The sequence below is a fragment of the Zootoca vivipara genome, chromosome 16 (genome assembly GCF_965207765.1).
Source record: "Zootoca vivipara chromosome 16, rZooViv2.hap1.1, whole genome shotgun sequence".
Taxonomy (NCBI): Eukaryota; Metazoa; Chordata; class Lepidosauria; order Squamata; family Lacertidae; genus Zootoca; species Zootoca vivipara.
In genome coordinates, this window is record NC_142599.1 from 14,681,910 (window position 1) to 14,708,670 (window position 26,761).

Below are 26,761 nucleotides of genomic sequence, written 5' to 3' on the forward strand. Positions count from 1 at the left end.
GGGCTGACAAAGGGGGGAAAGTGAATTGCAAGGACATATGCTCTCTTTGACTTCAGGACTCTGTGCCCTGTTAAGAGTTGGCCTCAAGATATGCAACTGATATATAATTATGTTTTATGTTACGTGATATTATGCAGAAACGTTGACCTATGCCTGACAAGTATATGTTATTTCCACAAAGGGGGGGGGGCATTTTTGTGTGTAATTGTTTTCATGTTTAATGTATAGTAAGTTATTGTATGGTGGTATTATTCCTTATACGCCCAATGGAGGACTCATGTTTTCTAATAGATCAGGCTATTGCATAGTCCATTATTGAGATTTAGATCAATTTATGACCACATTTCCTTATCTCACCTGGCACTTTGTAGTGTGCCAGCCTTCTTTTTACCAAGAAGCAGTTTCAGGATCCATGAAAACAGCAGATACAAGAAGGTGTATATGCCTTGATTTACCAGGAATGATTCCTTATAGAATTAAATTGACCAATTTGGACATGTGCCCTTTCAGAATGGTTTTTATGGGGCTGTATAAATTCTAATTGGGTCAGTTCTAATTGGGCAAGTGTATCCAAGGTGCAAGTAGCTTTCTCCCTTTAAGAGCAACTGAGCCCTACTACAGTGCAAGACCAGAGCCTATAATAATAAAATCCCATAGAAAGCCCAAGGCAAGGGCATCTCTCTCATGACATGTCCAAACCTGTGGCAGCTATGGTGAGTGCCAGGTGACATGGTCAATATGAAAGCCCTAAGGGGATTCACCAGGGATTGTTGCTGCTGTGCCATGATGGAGGTGTGGGACCAGAAAGCTAACTTTTACACCTGAGAACACACAAAAGGCAAACTCCAAGGAAACTGCATTTTTCAGTCATTGGTGGACCTTCCCGGTAATGTAAGGCATATACAATTTCTTATAAAATGCTTCTCCCAAGCCCCCCTTTGAGCCGCCACCACATACCCCTAGGTTGTGCCAATGTACCACCTGGGAAATGGAGAATATTATGTGAGGCAATGATTGGTTGTTACACAACAATATTGCCTCAGAGAGGGGGCTGTTATAAAATCATATTGGGGGGGGGTTTGCAGGACACCATTATTAATGAACAGAGAGGGGTGACAGAATTTGACAGCTGCAATACCCAGAATCCTGTTCAATGCCATCTTCCCTGTCTCCCCACCCCTCCAGCTAGGACTCGACCCTGCCTGAAGGAAGGCTTAAGGATCTGCATATGCACAACAGTTAGCATAAACTCACACATTTCCCCTCTCCACCTCCCCTCCGCCCAGAACAAAACAATGTTTCCAGAAGAAGGGGGGGGGGGAAACCGCCCAAATCCAAAGTTAAACTTTTCTACTCAAGTTAATAATACAGCCTATTATATGTTCTCTTACCATGAAATCTCTATCCGCTGCCTCTGTATTAGAATTGCTGTTTTATATCTTAGAACTGTATATGTCAGGACTGCTACCTTTTAATTAGAAATCCCTGCATTAGGTATGTTTTCCAGGTATATTTTCTGTATGAACCCTGTATGATCCCAACCCACCTGAACCTTGCCCTACTACCACCCTATACCCATTCAAGGACACACGGACAATAGAGGGATTAGCTGGAACAACTTTATTCAAATAAATTGCCATCCTCAACGTAGCCCACCCTTCCATGGCCTGGAGGAAAACACTGCCGGGCGGACTTCCACCCCATGGAAATCGCCAGGAACTGCCCCACCTCTGCACCCATCTCGACTGATTGCCCTTCCTGCCAAACAACAGGGAGCACCATCAACGACAGGAGAAGAGAGATTGACATCTCTCCATCTGAAAGGAAAAGTCATCTCCGCACCCAGCTAATCCGATCTCCCACCCGTCGCCCTTGTCTCCCCCTCCCTCCTAGTCCAGAGATTTCCATGCATGAACAGGAGGGTATATAGGGGGACTTCACCATTTCCCGGGGTTCCTTCCTTCTTTCCAGAGGCAGGGACCCTACAGCTGTAGCTTTGCATTCTGCAATAAAGGGATCAGTTTGTTTTTCCTGACAGCATCGTGTGGTCTCTGTCATTTTCCCGGCGGAGCTGAACTTAGTGCAAATTTTGGAGCTTCCGACCCGCGTCTGTCCTTCTTAAAAGGCAACGCATTTTGGGGTACATTTTTCATAACAGCGCCCTTGGCAAAAACAGGAGCACACTGTTGCTCTTTTATTTCTTTATTCTCATCTTAATTGTTTTATTTCTGATTTTTTATTTCATACATTTCAATAATGTTATAATCATTTTAACATTTCAGAATGTGACTTCCTTCCCCCTCTTTCTGCTTAGTGTTAAGGTTTTAGCCTTATTATAAGTTATTGTAAGTTTAAGTTAAGGCTGCTGCAACTGGATTTCTTATGGACAGGGCCAATCCTGAATGTATTGGATTTGTGACCATTATGTTCATTTGCCTTCCGTAGCAGTAGAGCTCTGCTGGATGAAATATCAATTGCCTCTGGTCTATTTTTTGGGAATCCCGCAATTGTTTACGTTGTTACTCTGCTAACTATACATTGGAATCTCCACTAGATCAATACTCATTAGGATTCCATGACACTTCCATCAGCCCCAGGCTGCTTAGCTTTGGGCCCAAGAAATTTGGAGTCTCAGAACAACTGGAGAATTTTGCAGTCACAAACCACTGTGCAGTCTGGGGAGAGTTAAAGTTGGAGGCTCAAATGAGCTTGACACAGTCTGCAATGAAGCCTGAGGAGCTTGAGGATGAAGAGTTTTTGTTTCAGTTCCTCTGCTAGCCGTATCACTGTGTAACGTGTAAGACCCACTTGCAGAATAGGACGCAGCACAGTAATAAACTGCCTCGTCCCCTGCCTGCACGCTGGTGATGGTTACAAAGGCCACTTTCTTCGGGGCATCATTGGAAGAAGAGAATTGGCTGGAGAACTCCGGGCCAAACTCTGTCTTGTCATCATTTATGTTCCGCCATAAAAGGAATCTGGGACTCTCTCCTTCTTTTTGCTGATACCAGAGAAAACCTCCAAACCGGGAACTGATCGTGCAGTTGAGTTGAACTGTACTGGCCGGAGAGGCTGACACTGAAGCTGGTTGAGTCAGAGTGAACTGAGACAGAGCTCCTGCAAGAGACAGGGAAGGAGAATAAAAACGGATCGAAATGTGGAGTTTCATTTACTTCAAGGTAGATTGAGAGGGACAAAGAGCAAGTGGAGAGACCATCGGTCAGGGATGGAGGACAGACAGAAGCATGTTGTCTTCACCTGAGCAGCAAATGAGGAGCAGGAGTAGAATTGGGACCATCATGGCAGTAAATCCAAAGCGATGTGCTTTCCCTCCGGAAAAGCAGGTATCTGTTGGCCCTATTCCCCTTCTTTGATCTTAAACCCCTTGCCAGAGCCTGTATGCAAATGCACCTCCCCAATTTGGCTAGGGAGGGACCAACAGTCTTAGACTACTGGAGTTAAGCCTATTTCACTTGTACACAGTCCTGCTTGGGGCATCTTCTTGGCCACTGTGAGAACATGAGGCTGGACTCGATGGGTCTTTGGTCTGGTCCAGCGGGACTCTCCTTATCTACCCTTACAACATCTGTTTTTGCATTATGCATCAAAGATTGAGATGCCACATTCCGACCCCATGCCTGACATTTCCCAGGGCAAAGGCCTGGCCAGGGCGAAGTCGTCCTCTTATATACCTCCTGGGATTGACAAGGCACCTGACCCTCACCTGAATCTCATAACTCCTCCTACAGGTGATTTGGTCTGCAGCCACAGTGTGGGAAAAAAGGATGAGATTGTTCACCACATACCAGGCACTGTACTATTCAAATTAGGCCCCAGTGTTTTTGTTACAATCCCCTTCTCTATTAAGTAGTCAATTTCAATCTAGAATTTAAATTCTCAAAACTTTATCATTTGCTAATTCGAGCAAGTAAACTTCTGCTCTCACTTCATTACAAACAGTATTTCTACCGGCAACACACTTGAGCAAACCCACTCCTCTTCCTTTCACAGATATTTTGTTGCCATTTGCAACTGTGGCTGCCTCTGATTAAATAAAAAAATCCTTCAGTAGCACCTTAAATACCAAATAAGTTTTTATTTTGGTATGAGCTTTCGTGTGCATGCACACTTCATCAGATACACTGAAACAGAAGTAACCAGACCCTTATGTATAGTCAGAGGGTAGGGGTGATGGGAATGGGTGATGGGCTGATAGGAGTGGTAAACCTGTTGATGACTGTTAACGACTGTTAATGACTGCAATTGGTCTTGTGGGGGGAGCAAGGGCTGAGGTGCTAAGGAAAGCTTGATCATGTATAATGAGATAAGAATCCTATGTCTCTGTTCATTCCAGGTGGCTCCATGGTTGTACATGGTACATGGTTGTACATGGCTGCAAAAGCATTTTTAGTTTGCTTTTTGTTGCCACCCTGGAACTTTTCTTTATTAGTGTCACTTTGTCTTCTATGATTCCTTGCAAATGAAGGAAAACAACTTTTCTGCTTGTATATGTTGATAATATAATTTTGGTTACTGAGAACAAACAAGATTGTACAAAAACAAGATTGGGCACAGGCCTGGCCAGGACATAGGCGTCCTGACTGTGACAAAGGTGACTTGTGTGCTTGCTTGATTAACAGTTGTTGGGAACTTCAAAGTACCTGCTTTCCCTTCTGTTGGTCTTTGTACTGGAACTGGAGACTCCAATAAAGAGTATTCCACGTCAAGAAGGAGGGCAAGTGGGCACTCTATCAAATGACAGGGCAGGAGTTACACGGAGCAGGGCCTTTTCACTGTTGGTGCCCATTGTATGCTTCACTCTTCCCAGATCTGTTCTCTCTTGGCCTGTATTTTGGAGCTTTATAATTTAGGAAGACTTTACCAATCTTTTCTAAACCTATGTTCTTCTTGTTCTCTTATTCTATATGTTAAGTCTGCAAGCTGTGCATATTCTGTCCGTTTAAGTTGCCATTTGTCTTTAGTCGGGACCTATGACCTTAATTGGGACCGGGGGGGCGCTGTGGGTTAAACCACTGAGCCTAGGGCTTGCCGATCAGAAGGTCAGCGGTTCGAATCCCCGCGACGGGGTGAGCTCCCATTGCTCAGTCCCTGCTCCTGCCAACCTAGCAGTTCGAAATCACATCAAAGTGCGAGTAGATAAATAGGTACCGCTCCAGCGGGAAGGTAAACGGCATTTCCGTGCGCTGCTCTGGTTTGCCAGAAGCGGCTTAGTCATGCTAGCCACATGACCCGGAAGCTGTACGCCGGCTCCCTCGGTCAATAAAGCAAGGTGAGTGCCACAACCCCAGAGTCATCTGTGACTGGACCTAATGGTCAGGGGTCACCTTTATCTTTATGACCTTAATTCTTCATCTAGAAGTTTTCAGAATCCACAATGTTTGAGCGACGTTTTAAAAACATGGTCTTAATCCAACTGGATCATTAGAGCTGAAAGAGGCAAGAGGCGCCTCAACTTCCTTCCAGGGCACGGCCATCCATTGAGGCAGGATATACAGAATGCAGGGCCAGTACAAAGTCCCAGTCCCATGCAAAGAAAAATGCCTGAGTGGACAAATGTGCTTCTGCTTCACTTCACAGCAGAGTTCCAGGTATACTGGACAGAGGCCATTTAGGGTTTTAAAGGTTAAAGTTTTAGTCCTATTATTATATTATTATTATTATTATTATTATTATTATTATTATTATTATTATTATAAATTATTGTAAGTTTAACTTAAGTCTGCTGCAACTGGATTTCTTATGGACAGGGCCAATCCTGAATATATTGGATTTGTGACCATTATGCTCATTTGCCTTGAAATACAATTGCCTCTGGCCTAGTTTGTTTGGAATCTCGCAACGTGTTTAAGTTGTTACTCTGCTAACTCTGCTAACTATACATTGGAATCTCCTCTGGATCAATATTGATTAGAAATCCATGACATATCACTGGTGATTCTAAGCTGCTAGATGTGAAGGGGGAAGACGGAAGGTTTTTGTCTCAGTTCCCCATCAGACTCAATCACTGTGCAACAAGCTATAGCTGTTAAACCAAGCCCCACAGTAATAGTGAGCCTCATCTTCAACTTGGGTGTTGCTGATAGTTAAATAGCCAGTATTCCCAGAGACAGTAGCAATGAATCGATCTGGGATCCCTGTTCCTCTGCTGCAACCATTACAATGCACAAAGCGAGGGGCCTGGCCAGCTTTCTGTTGATACCAGTGAATATAGCCGCCGCTGGGACTGCTGCTGGCAGTGCAAGAGAGTTTAGCCATTTGTCCTGGGGACAAAGACTCTGATGTAGGTTGAGTCACTGTATGTTGAGAAATGACACCTTTTCAAAAAGAAAAGAAAGAGAGAAAAGGTATTGATTCACCGGATTTTCTCACAAATATTCTAAAACCGGTATGATAAAAGCACACTACAGTTGGTGCTAATTTGCCCAGAAGCCTATGGAAAGGGAACCGTCCACATCCTTACCTGAGAAATAGCCAAGAAGTGCAAGGAAAGACAGAGCCCAGGCCATGTTAAGCTCTCTAAATGACTTGGGCTTTCTCCACAGAAAGGTTAAGCAGCAGGGACCTTCCTGTTTCCTTCTATACTCCCCGCAGGAACTGAAGAGGAAGGAGCTATCCTATAAAGATGTTGGCCCTCACTGGCTTTGCTAGAAATGCCTCTTCTCCTCTTCTGAGAAGGCGGGACATTTTAGCTCAGCCAGTGAGCAGAGACTATATTTGCATGAAGGAGAGTTTTAAAAGAAGAAGACAGAAGGGTCATGGCTTTGCCCTGGAATGGGAGTAATATATAGTTTATGAATAAGAAAAGGAAGAGAGGAAATGTAACAGAAGTAAACCAATGCATCAGACCAAAATAATGAGGACGGGGCACAGTTTAGTGGTCTAGCATCTGCTTTGCATACCGACAGTGCCAGGCACGGCAGAGAACAGAAACCCTGCCAGTCAGTGCAGGCAACCCTAAGGTTGTTTCACCAAATATGTTTCACCAAATATGAGATAGCTTCCTTCCTTCCTATGTAGAGGACAATAGCATGAAGGAAAGATTTTCTTCACCTGAGCAGCAAGTAAAGAAGATGAAAAGGAGTAAGGACCACTCCATTGTGTCTGAGCTGTCCAGGGTTCTGAGGTCAAAGGGTGCCCGTTGCTATTCTCCAATGCTCGCTCCCTCTCAAATACCCAGAATGGGTCTCTCATGCAAATATGCTGACTCTTCCTCATTGGTTAGAAGCTAGAGTGAATTTGCAGAAGGTCTCAGTATCTACATTTAAGTGTCCCCTGCAACCAAACATTGCAGTATATGGGGCTTCGCTTCAGAGTACCAGCCATCCATGCCTTTTTTTTGAGGCATTTCTGTTTCATTCTACCAGCTTCTTCTTTTCTTTTTCTTTCTTTTTAATTAATTTTTATTAAATTTTCTGTTTTACAATTTAAAGTACTCATTTTTACATCCTTAAGATATCCATGTCTTGACCGTCTTCTCTTTCCATGGTTCATTTTACGTATCATAAATCCTTGCATATTTTTCAAAACTATACCATTCAGTATTCCATTATTGCTTATCACCACAAGAACTACTCACTTTGGGTTTTTGTAAAGCAAACAGTCTAATTTGCCAATGCCTAAATGATTCCGAGCGTCAGAACAACTTGGCCACAATAAGGAAATTTTGCCCATGGTATGACCATTTCCCACCCTCCCACTTTGATTCTCTGGCACCCTATCTGTAGAACTTAGAAATTCCAAAATATAGACACACTTTTACCCTCACAAGACTGAATGTATTGCCCTTGGCTGTACTTGAGGGACAAGTCCAACAGATTCCACACGAAAAACGGTTATGTCCCTGTGGAGATGGCAGCACCGAATCAGTGGCGCATGCCCTCCTGGCATGCACTCTTTACGAAGACCTGATGAACAAGATTATCACCCCTTTTATTGTCCATTCCGGGTCACCAAACCACTGCCACAGTGTCTTTTCTCCTGGCAGATCAAGAGGAGCAGATGACAGCAAAGTTGCAAGGTTTTTTAGCTGGGGCAATCAGAATAAGGTCCACTGTTTGGCTGCTGATTCAGGATCCTAAACTGTGCTTTATTACAATCAACTTTTTATTTTGTTCTGGTATATCACAATGCTCTTTTGTTGCTATGGCCGATGGCTAATGCAAATAAAGTTTAATAATAATAATAATAATAATATAATTTATTATTATTTATATCCCGCCCATCTGGCCGCGCTCCCCCAGCCACTCTGGGCGGCTTCCAACAAAACACTAAAATACAGAAATCCACCAAACATTGAAAGCTTCCTTCCCTAAACAGGGCTGCCTTGAGATGCCTTCTAAAGGTCTGGTAATTGTTGTTCTCTTTGACCTCTTTTGGGAGGGCATTCCACAGGGTGGGTGCCACTACCGAGAAGGCCCTCTGCCTGGTTCCCTGTAACTTGGCTTCTCATAGCGAGGGAACTGCCAGAAGGCCCTCGGCTCTGGACCTCAGTGTCCGGGCAGAACGATGGGGGTGGATACGCTCCTTCAGGTATACTGGTTCCATTCATGCATTCATTATTCCATGCATCAAAACTTATTTACGCTGTTGAATTTATCTTAATGTTGCCAGTGTTTTCAGCGGTACACAATTCATAGAACCATAGAACCATAGAGTTGGAAGAGACCAAAAGAGCCATCCAGTCCAACCCCCTGCCAAGCAGGAAACACCATCAAAGCATTCCTGACATATGGCTGTCAAGCCTCTGCTTAAAGACCTCCAAAGAAGGAGACTCCACCACACTCCTTGGCAGCAAATTCCACTGCCAAACAGCTCTTACTGTCAGGAAGTTCTTCCTAATGTTTAGGTGGAATTTCAAGAATGCTTTGATGGTGTTTCCTGCTTGGCAGGGGGTTGGACTGGATGGCCCTTGTGGTCTCTTCCAATTCTATGATTCTATGATTCTTTCTTGTAGTTTGAATCCTTTGTTCCGTGTCCGCTTCTCTGGAGCAGCAGAAAACAACATTTCACCCTTTTCTATATGACATCCTTTAATATATTTGAACATGGCTATCATATCACCCCTTAACCTTCTCTTCTCCAGGCTAAATATACCCAGCTCCCTAAGCCGTTCCTCATAAAGCATCGTTTCCAGGCCTTTGACCATTTTGGTTGCCCCCCCTCTGGACACGTTCCAGCTTGTCAGTATCCTTCTTGAACTGTGGTGCCCAGAATTAGACACAGTATTCCAGGTGAGGTCTGAGCAGAGGAGAATACAGTGGTACTATTACTTCCCTTGATCTGGATGCTGTACTCCTATTGATGCAGCCCAGAATCGCATTGGCTTTTTTAGCTGCTGCATCACACTGTTGACTCATATCAAGTTTGTGGTCTACCAAGACTCCTAGATAATTTTCACATGTACTGATCTCAAGCCAGGTGTCTTGTATTTGTGCCTTTCATCCCCCCCCTTCCAGGTGTAGTACATTTCTCCCTATTCAAACTCATCTTGTTTGCTTTGGCCCAGTTGTCTAATCTGTTAAGGTCATTTTGAAGTGTGATTCTGTCCTCTGAGGTATTAGCCACCCCTCCCAATTTGGTGTCATCTGCAAACTTGATCAGGATGCCCTCAAGCCCATCATCCAAGTCGTTTATAAAGATGTTGAATAAGACTGTATTTGTGCCTTTCATTTTTTTTGCCCAAGTGAAGTTTCCCATATTATTTCCCACATATCCAATAAATGTTTTCCAATCTTCTCTAAATGTATGCTCTTCTTGTTCTCTTATTCTATATGCTAAGTCTGCAAGCTGTGTATATTCCATCAGTTTCAGTTGACATTTGTCTTTAGTTAGGACCTATAACCTTAATTCTTCATCCTGAAGTTTTCAGAATCCACAATGATTGTGGGACATTTTAAGAACATGGCCTGAATCCACTTGGATCTTAAGAGCTGAGAGAGGTAAGAGGAACCTCATCTTCCTTCTAGAGCAAGACCATCCATTGAGGCAGGAGGCAGGGCCAGTACAAAGTCCCAGCCCCGTGCAAAGAAAAATACCAATGTGTAGTTGATCTCTGAGTGGACAGGAAGCCTCTGAAAGAGTTGCTCACATATGCCAAATGTGCTTCTGCTTCACTTCCCAGCAGAGTGGCAAAGGTGTTCAGGTGGTGTCTGATATAATTGTTGTTGTTCTTTAGTCAATTTCCGCAAAAATTGGTGGAGAAAGGGCTGACATCTCCCCCTATGGGGAATAGCTGGAATAACAGGCAACAGAGAGGTTACCCAAAATTAACAAGACCTAAATTGCGCAAGACCTAAATTAAACAAGCCCGCAAGAAAAAACACATTCGGCTTTATGTGCTTGGTAAGAAAAAATTGTTTAATTGAAAAAGAGGGTGGAAATGGAGAGTAGGGAAAGGGGGGAGGTCCAGGAAAAATCCCACCCACCATTGCAACCAATGTGCTTTGACTATACAGTGGCACCTCGACTTACAAACGACTCGACAACCGAATTTTTCAACTTACGAATGGGGGTAATGGCCGCACGCTTACGAATGTCTCGACATTCGGGGGAAAATCGCGGCGGTTTTAGATAGGGATTTTCCGACTTACGAATTTTTAGATAGGGTTGCTTCGACTTACAAATTTTCCCGTTTTCAATGCATTCCTATGGGAAATCGCGTTTCCAATGGCGTTTTTCGACTTACGAAGGTGCCTTCGGAACAGATTAAATTCGTAAGTCGAGGCACCACTGTACATGATTTTGGCTTTAGGCATTATCCCGAGAGTGTAACCCTCATGCCAGGTGTGGGTTTATTATATATATGGAATGTGCATATCTTGATTCCATTTTGTACCTTCTCCAGGAAATCTGTGTATTCTCCAAGAAACATGCCTGTTGCCTTACTTACAGTCTTGTTCAGAAGAGTGCAATCTGCACCCCTGGGCTACTTCTGACCTACTGTCTAATATACAAGGCCTACAACGCGACCTCTGATTGATCAGCATGAAAGCAGAGGCAGCGGCCTTCAGGTGAATATTTTTTTTGTCCTGGAGTCCAGTCCCCCTTTACCCTTTTCACTGGAGCACAACTGCAAGGACAGCAACATTTTAAACCTTCCCCCTCCAATTATTCTGATCACAATAGTCATCCTCAGCTGGACTGCTATTAAGCTAAGTAAAAGGATCAATAGCAGTTCTCCAACCAAAGACTAATAAGCAAAATGGGAAAGTGTGCATAAAAAATGAATATATTTGTAAAAATTGCATGCAAAACTGCATACCGTTAGGGGAAATTGCTTGCAAAAAATATGTACTTTAGTTAAAACTCTCTAGAAAAATGTGTTTATTATGTACTAAAATATTGAGGAATTTTTTGAGTGCTGCAGAAATGTGGCTAATTGAATTTAAGATTGGAAAAACGAGAAACCAAATCGGCCAGAATTGACATTCTTCCATCCCTTCTTGGAATGAAGATATTTACGTACAACTAAAACTTTTTATCAATGTATCAAACAGAGACAATATTTGTTCTGAACACTAGTCTTCTTCAGGCACAAAACAAATGATCCTTTACCCTCCGTTAGACAGTTTTTGTCTCAGTTCCCCATCAGAATTTTTCACGGTGCGACGAGCTGGCACTGCTAGACCACATGTTACAATAATAATCTGCTTCGTCTTCACCCTGAATGTTAGTGATTGTTAAATAGCCAATGTTCCCAGAGACAGAAGCCGTGAAACGACTGGGGATTCCTTCTCCCCTGGTGCCGCCAGCATAATGCACATAGCGAGGGACCTGTCCAGATCTCTGTTGATACCAGAAAATAGTATTCACGGTACCACTGACGGTGCAAGGGAGTTTAGCCGTTTGTCCTGGGGATATAGACTCGGAGGTGGGCTGAGTCCAAGGTGACTGGGAAATGACCCCTTTGCAAACAAAAACAAACAAACAAACAAAAACAAATCATATAAGCTCAATATATTTTATGTGCTGCCAAATATCAGAAAAGCAGCTATTTGTTTATTTCCTTCCATTTGCACACCAATTCCTATAACATACCATAATAGACTGAATATAAGCCGCTCCTTTAAAATTCTGCAGGCACTCACACCTGTTCCATTTCACCGTATGTCTGTTTCAGCAGTGATATTGTAAAAGCCAATTTTTGTAAGGTCGCGAATTTAAGCTGCACTTTAACCTTTCGCAGTTGGAATTTGGAAAAAAAGGGGCTTATATTCAGGCCAATATGGTATCTCGAAGTGATTTAACAATTTAAAAAAACCAGCAGCGATAAAACCACTTTAGAAATTCATATCCAAACAATGAAAACAATTTCGTACACATACACAAAGTCTATCGATCTAGCACACACAGAAGTTCCACCTGAAAGGCTTGTTGGAAGAGGGAGATCTTCAGTAGGTGTCAAATAGACAACAGAGATGGCCCCTAATATTTAGCAGGAGGGAAATCTAAAGTTTAGGTGCCACCACACGGAAGACCCTGTTCCTATGTATACAGATCAGATCTCCAGTTGGGTTGGGATCTGCTGGAGTTCCCGTCCTGCAGGGCACAGAGGTCTGTTGGAAGGGGTGGGAAAATCTTTTAGGTGCTACGTTCCAGTCATAGAGCAATAGCACAATACAACTAGGTTAGCCTTTGGGCTGCTGTGAAAGTGAATTAACTACAAACTTACCTGAGAAGTAACTGAGAAGAGCAAGGAAACACAGAGCTTTGCACATGGTGAGATCCCTTAAAGAGTTTGCCTCTCTGAAGCAAAAGGGTAGCGATGAGACTCAATCTTCCTCCTTAAATCCCCCAGGAACCAAAGCTGAAAAAGGATCTGTCATGTAAAGTCATTGATGCCCATTGGCTTCGCTTGAGATGCCCCGCCTCCTCGAAGGAGGTGTGATATTCTAGGCCAGCCAATGAGCAGAGATGCTTATTTTTTTAAAGGAGGAGAAAGACCCCTGGCTTTGTCTAAGTAAGTCCTGGGATTTGAAATTCAAGGACACCTGAATCAAAGCTAAGGACTTATGCATGCCCGGAGCAACACATTTCCCAAAGTTTTTAGGGGAAGACATCCTCTGCGCCCTCAATAGTTAAAAACTATGAACTCGGTGGAAAACAATGAACAAAAAAAAAAATGAACAAGTGCAGCTCCAGTGAACGGAAACAAAAGTTAATTCATACCCAATGCACATTCATAAATATTGTTCCATCCCTCTTTGCCATCGCAAGGTATAACTGTATGGGGACGCAGGCGGCATTGTGGTCTAACCACTGAGCATCTTCAGCTTGCTGATCGGAAGGTCAGCAGTTCGAATCCGCATGACAGGGTGAGCTCCCATATCTCTGTCCCAGCTCCTGCCAACCTAACAGTTCGAAAGCACGCTGGTGCAAGTAGATTAATAGGTACCGCTGCAGTAGAAGAAGAAGAAGAGTTTGGATTTGATATCCAGCTTTATCACTACCCGAAGGAGTCTCAAAGCGGCTAGCATTCTCTTTTCCCTTCCTCCCCCACAACAAACACTCTGTGAGGTGAGTGGGGCTGAGAGACTTCAGAGAAGTGTGACTAGCCCAGCTGCATGTGGAGGAGCGAGGCCCGAACCCGGTTCCCCAGATTACGAGTCTACTGCTCTTAACCACTACACCACACTGGGAAGGTAAACAGCATTTCCATGCGCTCTGATTTCTATCACGGTGTCCCGCCCTGCCAGAAGCGGTTTAGTCATGGCCCGGAAAGCTGTCTGTGGACAAATGTTGGCTACCTCGGCCTGAAAGCAAGATGAGCACCGCAACCCCATAGTCGCCTTTCACTGGACTTAACTGTCCAGGGGTCCTTTACTTTTTTTATTTAAAAAATAACTATGTTAAGTCACCACATTTCTTCATATGACACTAACTCTGAGCATGGCTGAACTGGAAGGACCAGACATGTAGCCACACGTCACAGGTGTAGAGGGTGCAGATAGCATCTGACATCGCCATATCTGCCGATGGGGGGGGGGGGAGTGGACCGACATCTCCCTCTAATGTCTAAAGCTGGAATACCAGGCATCGTATCAGCTAATTACAGCACCATGAACACTAATGGTGCGTAATCGGAAATCGGATGTCACCTGTCAGTGGCCCAGTGCTACTCCTTCAGGCCTTTGAGTAAGACTTGGATTTCCAAACATTTTTGCCTAATGGCTTACCCTTTTAATATTAAGTATTTCGGGTCTTTAATAAAGTTATTCCACCTTTCCTGCTCTAAAGACCCCAGGGCAACAACAGGTGATGAAACAAAGCATTTCAAAGCAATTGCTTGCTGGGTCATATTGACGTGGAGCAAGGGCTGGAATCAGGGGTCATTTTCGTTCAGGCACCCCCAAACTGCGGCCCTCCAGATGTTTTGGCCTACAACTCCCATGATCCCTGGCTAACAGGACCAGTGGTCAGGGATGATGGGAATTGTAGTCCAAAACATCTGGAGGGCCGAAGTTTGGGGGATGCCTGTTTTAGTTCTATCCAACTCTGCTATTGAAAAGGCTTCAGGCTCAGAATGAAGAAAGCTCTGTAGTGAATATAAACTCCTTGCTCTGAAGGAGGAAGCGTGGATGTTTTTGTTTCATTTCCCCATCAGACTTGATCACAGTGTAACTCGCTGCCGAACCAATCCCCACAGTAATAGACAGCCTCATCGTCAACCTGGATGTTGGTGATGGTTAAATAGCCCCTATTCCCAGAGAGGGAAGCGGTGAATCGATCAGGGATCCCTTCTCCCCTGCTGCCACCATTATAATGCACAAAGCGAGGGGCTCGTCCAGCTCTCTGTTGATGCCAGTAAATATAGCTACGACTACTGCTGGCGGTGCAGGAGAGTTTAACAGTGTTTCCTGGGGATGCAGACTCAGTCGCAGGTTGAGTCATTGTATTCTGTGAAATGGCACCTTTGGAAGATGGAAAAATGGAAAGGAAAACATTGAATCTTGTTTCTGCTTCCAAATATAAAGGAAGCACTACGATAAACACATAACATCTGTTTGTTGTTCACCCAGAGTCCTGAGGAGTGTGAGTCCTCCACATCCTTACCTGAGAAGTAGCTGAAAAGTGCAAGGAAGGACAGAGCCCAGGCTTTGGTGAGCATGGTTGGACTTTTCTAAAAACAAAGGGTACCTGGATGAACCTTCCTGCTTCTGTCTTAAATCTCCCCAGGAACTGGAGACAAAGGTCCTGTCATATAAAGCTATTGGTGCCCATTGGCTTTGCTAAAATGCCACTCCTCCTCTGAGGAGGTGGGACAATTTATCTCAGCCAATGAACAATGAAGATATTTGCATGAGGAAGAGTATTTAAAAAGAAGAGGGAAGGTTCTTGATTTTGTGTTGGGATGAGAGAAAGATGAAGTTTGTGAAGCATTGATCACTGGAATGAGAATTCTCGCGAAAACAAATTAGGCAGGGTGGGTGTGAGATGGAAACTTGGGAAATATATTTTAATAATTTTTATTAAATTTTCTGTTTTACATTTTAGAATATTCGTTTAAACAACCTTAAAATATCAATGACTTTTTCTCTTTCCATGGCTCATTTTGCATAACGCAAATCCCTGCATATTTTACACGAACTAAACCATTCAGTTACAGGTGGTTAGCCGTGTTGGTCTGAGTCGAAGCAAAATAAAAAAAATCCTTCAGTAGCACCTTAAAGACCAACTGAGTTTATATTTTGGTATGAGCTTTCGTGTGCATGCACACTTCTTCAGATGTGTGCATGCACACGAAAGCTCATACCAAAATATAAACTCAGTTGGTCTTTAAGGTGCTACTGAAGGATTTTTTTTATTAAACCATTCAGTGTTCCATTATTACATCCATCAAAACTTATTTACACTGTTGAATTTATCTTAATGCTGCCAACGTTTTCAAGTGTACACAATCCCCCCCCATATATTTAATAAACATCTTCCAATCTTGAGAAATACCATTTTCTCTCTCTAAACAGTAATCCAAGGACAAATAAATCTGTCCTTGAGAACAATGGGGCAGGAAGGGAACACGTAAACAGGTCTGTCCCTGAGGATCCCTACAGCCAGCTCCTCTTCTCAGGCCTTTTCCCCATCACCATCAAACTTATTTAAAGCCACCATAGAAGTCTCCATTCAAAGCCTCCTTCTCCTGTGCACAGGATACTGTCCCAGCATCTGAGTCTGCCCTCTAGCTCAGGATCAGGGGGAAATTCCCATGGCTACATTTCACCAGGAGAAAGTTTTCAGGGGCTGCATGCAGTGTGTGGGTGGGGGGGGGAGTGTTTCCGGAAACAAAAGTAGATGGACTAGTGAGTCTGACCCTTATCTTTGCACAGTAGGGTACATTCCAGCCATGCAAAATTCCATGGTTCCAACACACTCCCCAACACCCCTTCATTCCACTAACCAAGAGCTTACCTTCCAATGACACATTCCAACCTAGTGAAAACGCTTTTTTCAAGTGGAACATCTTAGAACAGTGAGGAATGTGGCCTCGTGAGAATTTTGGAAGCCTGATTCAGACCAGACTTTTCAGAACCCTTTTAGCTGATGTGGATATATATATATGTGTGTATGTATGTATGTATGTATGTATGTATGTATGTATGTATGTATAGGGACCCAGGTGGCGCTGTGGTTAAACCACTGAGCCTAGGGCTTGCTGATCAGAAGGCCGGCGGTTCGAATCCCTGTGACGGGGTGAGCTCCCGTTGCTTGGTCCCAGCTCCTGCCAACCTAGCAGTTCGAAAGCACGTCAAAGTACAAGTAGATAAATAGGAACCGCTACAGCGGGAAGGTAAACGGCGTTTCCATGTGCTGCTCTGGTTTGCCAGAAGCGGCTTTGTCATGCTGGCCACATGACCTGGAAGCTATACGCCGGCTCCCTCGGCCAATAATGCGAAATGAGCGTGCAACCCCAGAGTCGGTCACGACTGGACCTAATGGTCAGGGGTCCCTTTACCTTTACCTATGTATGTATGTATGTATGTATGTATGTATGTATGTATGTATATAGGTAGATATACGGTAGATATATAGATATAGATATTTATATATATTATATTTATTATATTATCTTAATATTATATATTATATCACACACACACACACACACACACACACACACACACACTTGCAGATATTTTACTGTTATGTTACTATGTCTGGCTAGTGATATCACCAGGGCAGTAAAACGAAGCATAAATTCTGAGTTTAAACTGCCACAAGTTTCACGGGGTATTTCCCCCCCTGGTATCTTAAACATGCAGCCCCTCTGGCATCTGTGCCAAATGCAGAAATTTTCAGCAATGGATGATGTTGATGGAGGAGTAAATACCTTGAATAAACTTGGAGTAAAAATTCGAAACCTGCTATGTGTGTTGATCTATGCCCACTTTTGGATGAGTGATTTTTGACCTGGATAAAGGACTGCAATGAGTTGCAATCCCTCTCATATACACTCTAACATTTCTCCGAAGAAAATAGGAATGTCCTATTCAATATTTTTATTATTAATATTTGTTGTTGTTGTTGTTGTTGTTTTATTATATACAATGCACACACAACATTACAACTACAATCATTCAAATACCGACAATACAAAAACACAAACATAAATGTTACACCTACGTGACTTCCCTCCACCAGTGTTCGTCATTTCCTATGTTTATTATATTCTTATTTATATTGCAATTTGTAATTCTCATCTTTAATATTGTTATTTAACTAATATTTTGTTTTCTGAATCAGCTTCAATATTATTATTAAATAATAAAAAAAATAAAAACAGAATAAAACATTGAACATTAAAAAAGCTTCCCTGTACAAGGCTGCCTTAAGATTGTCAGGAGGTTGCCTACTCACAAGTAGAACCTTGGCAGAGACACATGCCTGACTGCCATGTTCCTTCCCTCCTGGGCGACCGTTCGGGAGCTTCGAAAGCATTCCTTAGCCCGAACATCACAGTGACTGGTGCCAGAAGGCATCAGCACACCTTAGGGATCTGCAGAGGTTTTGCACAGTTGCACAACAAAACTCAGTAGCACAGCATCTTGGCTAATGTACTTTATTTACACACGGAGCACTGCAACATGGCTCCCTCTCTCTCTAGCATCAGACAGCTAAGAGAGAGAACAAAGGACAACAGTCCCACTGCAGGAACACAGTAAGACAAACATCCTGTCTACGTCACTTCCCACTTCCCACTCTGCGGAATGAAAACACTGTCATGTGATAGACAACAATCCCATGACTGCACACGGGGAATGAATCTCCAACACAGATGTCTTCTAAAGGCTGTATAGTTACTTATTTCCGTGACTAGGGGGTTGCATAACATACCCTCAAACATTTCTCTGAAATAGAGACATCCTAAGGCAGGCATCCCCAAACTTCGGCCCTCCAGATGTTTTGGACTACAATTCCCATCATCCCTGACCACTGGTCCTGTTAGCTAGGGATCATGGGAGTTGTAGGCCAAAACATCTGGAGGGCCGAGTTTGGGGATGCCTGTCCTAAGGGAAATTGGGACATTCAGGGATCAGATCAGAAACCAGGGTGACTTCTGTAAATCCCGGACTGTCCCTGGAAAATAGGGACACCTGGAGCGTCCCTATTCAAAGAGTCCCATGTAAAACTCAAATGAAGCTATGTAGCAAATCTGAACTCCTAGCTCTGAAGGAGGAAGAGAGGTTTTTGTCTCAGTTCCCCATTAGATTTGAGCACTGTGGAACTCACTAATACTGGCATACCATGTGCCGCAATAATAATAAGCCTCATCTTCAGCCTGAGTGTTGGTGATGGTTAAATAGCCGACATTTCCAGAGAGGGAAGCGGTGAATCGATCCGGGATGCCCACACCTCGGTTTTGGCCATTTTGGTGCACATAGCGAGGGCCCAGTCCAGGTCTCTGTTGATACCAAGCAATGTAGCTCACTTTACCATTGGGGGTGCAGGAAAGCCTAGCGATTTGTCCACCAGACACAGACTCAGAGGCTGCTTGAGTCATAGGAGACTCTGAAATGACACCTGTGTAAAAAAGAAATGAAAACCATTGTCTTGATTCACTTAGGGTGCTTAAATATAATAGGCAAGCACGGAGATCAATGTGCAATATAAATAGTTTAGTTGTTGGGAATTAGATCTATGGGAAGAGAGTCCTCTACATCCTTACCAGAGAAGGAGCTGAGAAATGCAAGGAAGGACAGAAACCAGGCCATGTTGAGCTCCCTAAAGGAGACTGACTTTCTCAAAGAAATAGAGAACTGGCAGGGACCGTACTGCTCTTTCTCTTATATCCTCCAGGACCTAATGATGACAGGTATGTCGTTTAAAGCCTATTGGCTTTGCTAGAAATGCCCCTCCCGCTGTGGAGGCGGGACATTCCAAGTCAGCCAATGAACAGAGAAGACATTTCACATTTGCATCAGAAAGAGTATTTGAAAGATCAGGAACTCCTGACTTTGTCCTGGGACGACAGAAACATGAACTTTCTGTGGCAACGTTTGCAGCAATAGGAATGGGGAGTGAACAAATGGGGGGAACTTGAGAAACCACTGTTTCCCTCTTAACAGAAGACTGAGAGGAAGAGTTTGGATTTGATATCCCGCTTTATCACTTCCCTAAGGAGTCTCAAAGCGGCTAACATTCTCCTTTCCCTTCCTCCCCCACAACAAACACTCTGTGAGGTGAGTGAGGCTGAGAGACTTCAAAAGTGTGACTAGCCCAAGGTCACCCAGCAGCTGCATGTGGAGGAGCGGAGACACGAACCCGGTTCACCAGATTACGAGTCTACCACTCTTAACCACTACACCACACTGGCTCTCTGAGGAATTTGCCCTGGCGGATGAGGGGCCAGGAGGGAGAAAGCTTAACAGGTCTTGATCTGGATAATCCTTCCAACCAGCTCTGTCCTTTCTCCAACCCCACCTAACTTATTGACGCCTTAGTGGTCTGTTGAAGGCCTCCCTCACCTGTCTCAGCATCTGACTCTAGCTCAGGGGTGGGGAATAATTCCTGGGGCTGCATTCTCTCACTAGGAATGTTTCAGAAGCTACTTTTTCAGAAGTGCTTGGTGGAGCCAGAAGCAAAAGTAGATGGAATAGTGAATTTGAACAAGGCATTGGTAGAATTCGATGCATTCCAGCCATGCAAACCATAAAGGTTTCAACACACTCCCCAACACTCCTATATTCCAATCAGTAAGAGGTATTATCACAGCTCAAGAACACATTGCAGCCTGGCAAAAACATTTCAGGTCACGGACCAGGCATGGTATGGTCTGTGTCCTGGAGAGATGTGTAGCCCTGCAAGAATTATGAGGGCCTGGTAAGAGAGGACTGGAGGGACATATTTGACCACTCCCAACCTAAATTTCTCCACCCACCCTCTAGAACAGGCATCCCCAAACTGCGGCCCTCCAGATGTTTTGGCCTACAACTCCCATGATCCCTAGCTAACAGGATCAGTGGTCGGGGAAGATGGGAATTGTAGTCCAAAACATCTGGAGGGCCGAAGTTTGGGGATGCCTGCTCTAGAATGTAGACAATAGGTGTTTTTGAAACCACATATCCCAGGATTCCATGTGCCTGGGACCAAGCTGAGGAGGCATCCAGGGCAAATAAGTGAGGTAAGGTAAAGGTAAAGGTAAAGGACCCCTGGGTGGTTAAGTCCAGTCAAAGGCCGCTTTCTGAGCTCTTCTCGGCTTTGGGAAGGGCAGTGGAGGAAGGCTGCCCAGAGACTGTGAATCTGTTAACCCTCTCCCTTCCAGTGTTTCTTCTCCTAGCTGTTCACCATGCAGTGTTTCCCAGCTTCTGCCTTCTGAACTATGCCCCTCTGCAAACCACTGTTCCAAATCTATACTGTCCTCCTGCTCCTGGGAAGATTCAGGATCTGGATCGGAAGCAGGGCGAGGGCGAGGCTCCCACCATCCTTCTTCAGTGCAGCCCTCCGCAGCAGTGTCCCTGACACAGATTGAGTCATTGTATGTTGAGAAACGGCATCTTTGGGGAGGAAATGAAAAGAAGATGATGATCTTGATTCATCGATTTTGCTAACAAATAGCCTCAAAGCGCAACGATACATGCAGAATATAATGGGTGTTGTGGACCCAGAAACCTGAAGAGTCATCTGCATCTTTTCCTGAGATGTAGCTGAGAAGTGCAAGGAAGCCCAGAGATCAGGCCCTTTCTAGAGGAGCAGGACTTTCTCAACGGAACAGATAAGGTGCAAGGATCTTCTGGATTTTTTATTAAATCCCACCAGGAACTGCAGGTGACATTACTGTCTTGGAAAACTACTGGTGCCCATTGGCTTTGCTAGAAATGCCACTCCTCCTCTGACCTTCTACCCCACCCAATGAACAGAGAAGATATTTACATGAATGGGGGTATTTAAAAAGAAGAGGGGGGAAAGATCCTGGTGTAGTTCTGAAATGAGACTAAAATGGTGTAAATAGAGTTGAGAGAGAACTAAGGCAGGATCTGGAAAACCGGGAAGACCTGGTTATCCTGTTATCAGTAATCCAAACACCAAAGAATTGGTAAGGCAGCAGAGGAGCTCCAGAAATAGATTAGCATTTTTCCTGGGGTCCAAAGCAGGGGGGGGGGGAACTCCTCCACCCCAAACATCGGAATGCCAACCAAACTCTGAGCAGGACTGAAGAGGAAGCACTGCAGATGGAGCCATGCATGGTGGAGATTCTCCTGCTTCATTTCACATCACAGGGGTGGGGGTTGCTCTCAGATCCTCCTTCTGCCCAGTTTGTGAGAAGTGGACCAACATCTCCCCCTGAAGATAAAATCAGGAATAGCAGGCATCTTATAAGTTGCATACAACACGAGCCCTAAGGGAGTATTATGTGAAAACGAATTTTCATTCTTAATGCTTCAGCACTACTTGTTCACACATTTAAGTAAGACCCTGATTTTCCACCGCATGTTTGCCTGATATGGCCAAAGTCCCGTCCCCCGTGCCGATCTGTAGAAATTTAAAAGTGATTTTACTGTGTCTGCTCAGTGCAAGTTGATGGGGCATAAACTCAGGCCCTGCTAGTTTTGTCCAGTGAGGTTGTGGTCATCTTTGCCACATGCCAACATTTTCAACCATTTCAATGTGAGTTCTTGCTGGGGTGGTTTATTCCATAGGCACCTTTCTTCAATCCACTTGCCATGAGATTTGGCAAGCTGCAGTGCGTACCAAGGTCACTGGGTGATCTTAATGTGGAGAAGAAGATTCGGTCAGATGCCATCTTAGTTCCATCTGGCTCTATCCTTGAAAGAGCTTCAGGCATAAATTTAGCTCTGTACCAAATCTGACCCCTTCATGGATCAATGCCTTGTCGTGGCGAAGGGGCTTGAATAACTCAGAGAAGCTATGAGCTATGCCATGCACGGCCGCCCAAGATGGACAGGTCATAGTGGAGAGTTTTGACGAAACGTGATCCACCTGGAGAAGGAACGGGCAGGCCACTCCAGTAAGATTCAGTCAGATGCCATTTTAATTCCATCTGGCTCTATCCTTGAAAGAGCTTCAGGCATAAATTTAGCTCTGTACCAAATCTGAACACCCTGTTCAGGAGGAAGAGTGAAGGTTTTTGTCTCAGTTCCCCATCAGACTTTCTCACAGTGTAACTCATTGCTAAACCAAGCTGCACAGTAATACTTAGCTTCATCGTCAACCTGGATGTTGTTGATGGTTAAATAGCCCATATTCCCAGAGAGGGAAGCAGTGAATCGATCAGGGATCCCTGTTCCTCTGTTGCAACCATTACAATGCACAAAGCGAGGGGCTTGTCCAGGTCTCTGCTGATACCAGTAAATAGTACCTGGACTACTGCTGGCGGTGCAGGAGAGTTTAGCGGTGTTTCCTGGGGATGCAGACTCAGACGCTGGTTGAGTCAATGTAGACTGTGAAATGACACCTTTGGAAGATGGAAAAATGGAAGGAAAACAATTAACCTTGTTTGTGCTTCCAAATCTCTAACGGACACTATGATTAATGTACAGTATTGATTTGTTGTTGACCCAGAATCCATGGGAAAGGGAGTCCTCCACACTCTTACCTGAGAGGTAGCTGAGAAGTGCAAGGAAGCAGAGAGTCCAAGCCATGGTGAGCTCTCTAGAGGCTTTTGACTTTGTCAGAGAAACAGACCACGGACAGCAGGCTTCCTCCTTCTCTCTTCGATCCCCCAGGAACTGCAGGTTGAGGGTCTGTCATATAAAGTTATGGGTGCCCATTGGCTTTCCTAGAAACGCCTCACCTCCAGGCCAGCCAATGATCAAAGGATACATTTGCATGAGGCAGGGGATTTAAAAAGAAGAGGGGAGGCTCTCGGCTTTGTCCTGGGATGAAGGAAATGTGCAGCCAGAGTGCATTTAATCTTTGCATTTCTGAAATATTGGAAACATTTGGTTCCCTAGAACAGGGGTCAGCAAACTTTTTCAGCAAGGGGGCAGTCCACTGTCCCTCAGACTTTGTGGGGGGCCGGACTATATTTTGTAAAAAAAAAAAAAAAATGAACGAATTCCTATGCTCCCACAAATAACCCAGAGATGCATTTTAAATAAAAGGATACATTCTACTCATATAAATACATGCTGATTCCCAGACCGTCCACGGGCTGGATTTAGAAGGTGATTGGGCCGTATCCAGCCCCTGGGAATCCGAACGGTGGAAGGGCACTGGCAGCAGGAGGCCTCATTAGGGAAAGCGCACCTTGGTTTAAGAACGGTTTCCGTTTAAGAACAGACTTCTGGAACGGATTAAGTTCGTAAACCGAGGTACCAATGTATAGGCCAGAAGGAACTTGGGTTTACTTTCCTCTCTCTATCTCTTTTTCCTTCTGGTGTGGTGTTCTGTACATAGTATGCTTAGTGTTAATAATAATAATAATAGTAATAATAATAATTTATACCTCGCCCCTCTGGCTGGGTTTCCCCAGCCACTCTGGGTGGCTTCCAACAGAAAAATGAAACAATCGATTAAACATTAAAAGCCTCCCTAAACAGGGCTGCCTTCAGATGTCTTCTAAAAATCTGGTAGCTGTTTTTCTCTTTGACCTCTGATGGGAGGGCGTTCCACAGGGCGGGTGCCACTACTGAGAAGGCCCTCTGCCTGGTTCCCTGCAACTTGGCTTCTTGCAGTGAGGGAACCGCCAGAAGGCCCTCAGTATTGGACCTCAGTGTCTGGGCAGAACGATGGGGGTGGAGACGCTTCTTCAGGTATACTGGACCGAGGCCATTTAGGGCTTTAAAGGTTAAAGTCTTCTTCTTCTTCTTCTTCTTCTTCTTCTTCTTCTTCTTCTTCTTCTTCTTCTTCTTCTTCTTCTTCTCATATATTATTATTATTATTAGTCTTATTATAAATTATTGTAAGTTTAACTTAAGTCTGCTGCAACTGGATTTCTTATGGACAGGGCCAATCCTGAATGTATTGGATTTTTGACCATTATGCTCATTTGCCTTGAAATACAATTGCCTCTGGCCTATTTTGTTGGGAATCTCGCAACGTGTTTAAGTTGTTACTCTGCTAACTCTACATATACTCTGCTAACTATACATTGGAATCTCCTCTGGATCACTATTGAGTAGAATTCCATGACATATCACTGGTGATTCTAAGCTGCTAGATGTGAAGGGGGAAGACTGAAGGTTTTTGTCTCAGTTCCCCATCAGACTCAATCACTGTGCAACAAGCTATAGCTGTTAAACCAAGCCCCACAGTAATAGTGAGCCTCATCTTCAGCTTGGGTCTTGGTGATGGTTAAATAGCCAGTATTCCCAGAGACAGTAGCAGTGAATCGATCTGGGATCCCCGTTCCTCTGCTGCAACCATTACAATGCACAAAGAGAGGGGCCTGCCCAGCTTTCTGTTGATACCAGTGAATATAGCCGCCGCTGGGACTGCTGCTGGCAATGCAAGAGAGTTTAGCCATTTGTCCTGGGGACAAAGACTCTGATGTAGGTTGAGTCACTGTATGTTGAGAAATGACACCTTTTCAAAAAGAAAAGAAAGAGAGAAAAGGTATTGATTCACCGGATTTTCTCACAAATATTCTAAAACCGGTATGATAAAAGCACACTACAGTTGGTGCTAATTTGCCCAGAAGCCTATGGAAAGGGAATCGTCCACATCCTTACCTGAGAAATAGCCAAGAAGTGCAAGGAAAGACAGAGCCCAGGCCATGTTAAGCTCTCTAAATGACATGGGCTTTCTCCACAAAAAGGTTAGGCAGCAGGGACCTTCCGGTTTCTATACACCGCAGGAACTGAAGAGGAAGGAGCTGTCCTATAAAGATGTTGGCCCTCACTGGCTTTGCTAGAAATGCCTCTTCTCCTCTTCTGAGAAGGCGGGACATTTTAGCTCAGCCAGTGAGCAGAGAATATATTTGCATGAAGAAGAGTTTTAAAAGAAGAAGACGGAAGGGTCATGGCTTTGCCCTGGAATGGGAGTAATATATAGTTTATGAATAAGAAAAGGAAGAGAGGAAATGTGAATGTGTGTGTGTAAATGTGGGGAGTGTCTACTTTCCTGTTAATAGTTGCTCTCTCCCAGCGCAGCAACCCCATACAGTGGTACCTCGGTTTACAAACACAATTGGTTCCAGAAGTCTGTACATAAACTGAAGCGTACTTAACCTGAAGCGAACTTTCCCATTGAAAGTAATGGAAATTGGATTAATCTGTTCTAGACGGGTCCATGGAGTACTCAACCTGAAGCATACTTAACCCGAGGTATGAGTGTAATTGGTTCCGGAAGTCCATACTTAACCTGAAGCGAACTTTCCCATTGAAAGTAATGGAAAGTGGATTAATCCGTTCCAGACAGGTCCGTGGAGTACTTAAACTGAAAATACTCAAACCGAGGCGTACTTAAACCGAGGTATGACTGTAGTCGCCTTTGACTGGACTTAACCATCCAGGGGTCCCTTACCTTTTACCTTTAGTAATCCAAATGCTAAAGAGTCAATAGGAGGGGGCTGGGGCTGAGAGCTGCAAGTAAAGGTAGTTTTTTTTCTGCAGTCCATGCTGCAGAGGAGGACACATTTTTTTTCTGCAGTCCATGCTGCAGAGGAGGACACATTTTTTATCTCAAATAAAAGTAAGCTTGCTTTGTGACAGGCATTGTAGTGAGCTCAATAGAAAACCAATCAAACACATTGAATGAACAGAGTGCCAATAAATGGAAACCCAAGTGAGAGAAACGGTAAAAAATTCGAAAAATAGAACGAATGGGGAAATGAAATGAATCTATCCCCACACATCTCCCAGTAAACTGAGCATGACTGAACAGGAAGCGCCAGAAATGGACGCATGATTGCAAGTCTCCTGCTTCACTTCACGTCATTGGTGCCCGGACGCAGGTTGTCTCTCAAATTGTCTAAGGTACCAAATGTGGGAGAAGTTGAGTAACACTGCCCCCTAAGGGTGAACTCTAGAATAGCTGGTATTGTATAAATTATGTTAAGGTAAAGATAAAAGGGAAATTACCCCTGGATGGTGAAGTCCAGTCAATGGTGACTATGGGGTTGTGGAGCTCATCTCATTTTCAGGTCAAGGGAGCCAGCATTTGACCACAGACAGCTTTCTGGGTCATGTGGCCAGCATAACTAAACTGCTTCTGGCGCACCGGAACACCGTGACAGAAACCAGAGCGCACGGAAACGCTATTTACCTTCCCACCACAGTGAGCCTCTTGGGCTTGCCAATCGGAAGGTCGGCTATTCGAATCCCCATGATGGGGTGAGCTCCCATTG

The 26,761-nt window shown here is 44.2% G+C and overlaps 2 protein-coding genes across 37 annotated transcripts in view; both read right to left on the bottom strand.

The window, feature by feature from the left end:
* Window positions 1–26,761, bottom strand: part of LOC118075809 (immunoglobulin lambda-1 light chain-like) — a 380,578-nt gene that overhangs the window by 97,766 nt on the left and 256,051 nt on the right. Inside the window, exons 1-2 of one of the 2 annotated variants that reach the window (XM_088659150.1) lie at window positions 6,482–6,643; window positions 6,033–6,335 (exon numbers count right to left, since the gene is read on the bottom strand). The exons of the other annotated variant lie outside the window; for it this stretch is intronic. Coding sequence (XP_088515276.1) covers window positions 6,033–6,335; window positions 6,482–6,527 — 349 coding nt within the window. The 5' untranslated portion in view covers window positions 6,528–6,643. Of the gene's footprint in view, window positions 1–6,032; window positions 6,336–6,481; window positions 6,644–26,761 lie in introns of those variants that run through there. 2 annotated transcript variants of the gene reach the window in all.
* The window catches only part of LOC118078681 (immunoglobulin lambda-1 light chain), a 187,655-nt gene that overhangs the window by 88,767 nt on the left and 72,127 nt on the right, over window positions 1–26,761 (bottom strand). For 3 of the 35 annotated variants that reach the window (XM_060269582.2, XM_088659145.1, XM_088659141.1), the window contains exons 1-2: window positions 23,069–23,178; window positions 22,637–22,927 (exon numbers count right to left, since the gene is read on the bottom strand). The exons of 25 other annotated variants lie outside the window; for them this stretch is intronic. In XM_060269582.2, coding sequence (XP_060125565.1) covers window positions 22,637–22,927; window positions 23,069–23,114 — 337 coding nt within the window. In that variant the 5' untranslated portion in view covers window positions 23,115–23,178. Of the gene's footprint in view, window positions 1–11,627; window positions 11,925–12,691; window positions 12,821–14,639; window positions 14,931–15,072; window positions 15,212–18,738; window positions 19,036–19,180; window positions 19,283–22,636; window positions 22,928–23,068; window positions 23,179–26,761 lie in introns of those variants that run through there. 7 more of the 35 variants (XM_088659127.1, XM_088659135.1, XM_088659133.1 and 4 more) reach the window with 7 other exon arrangements.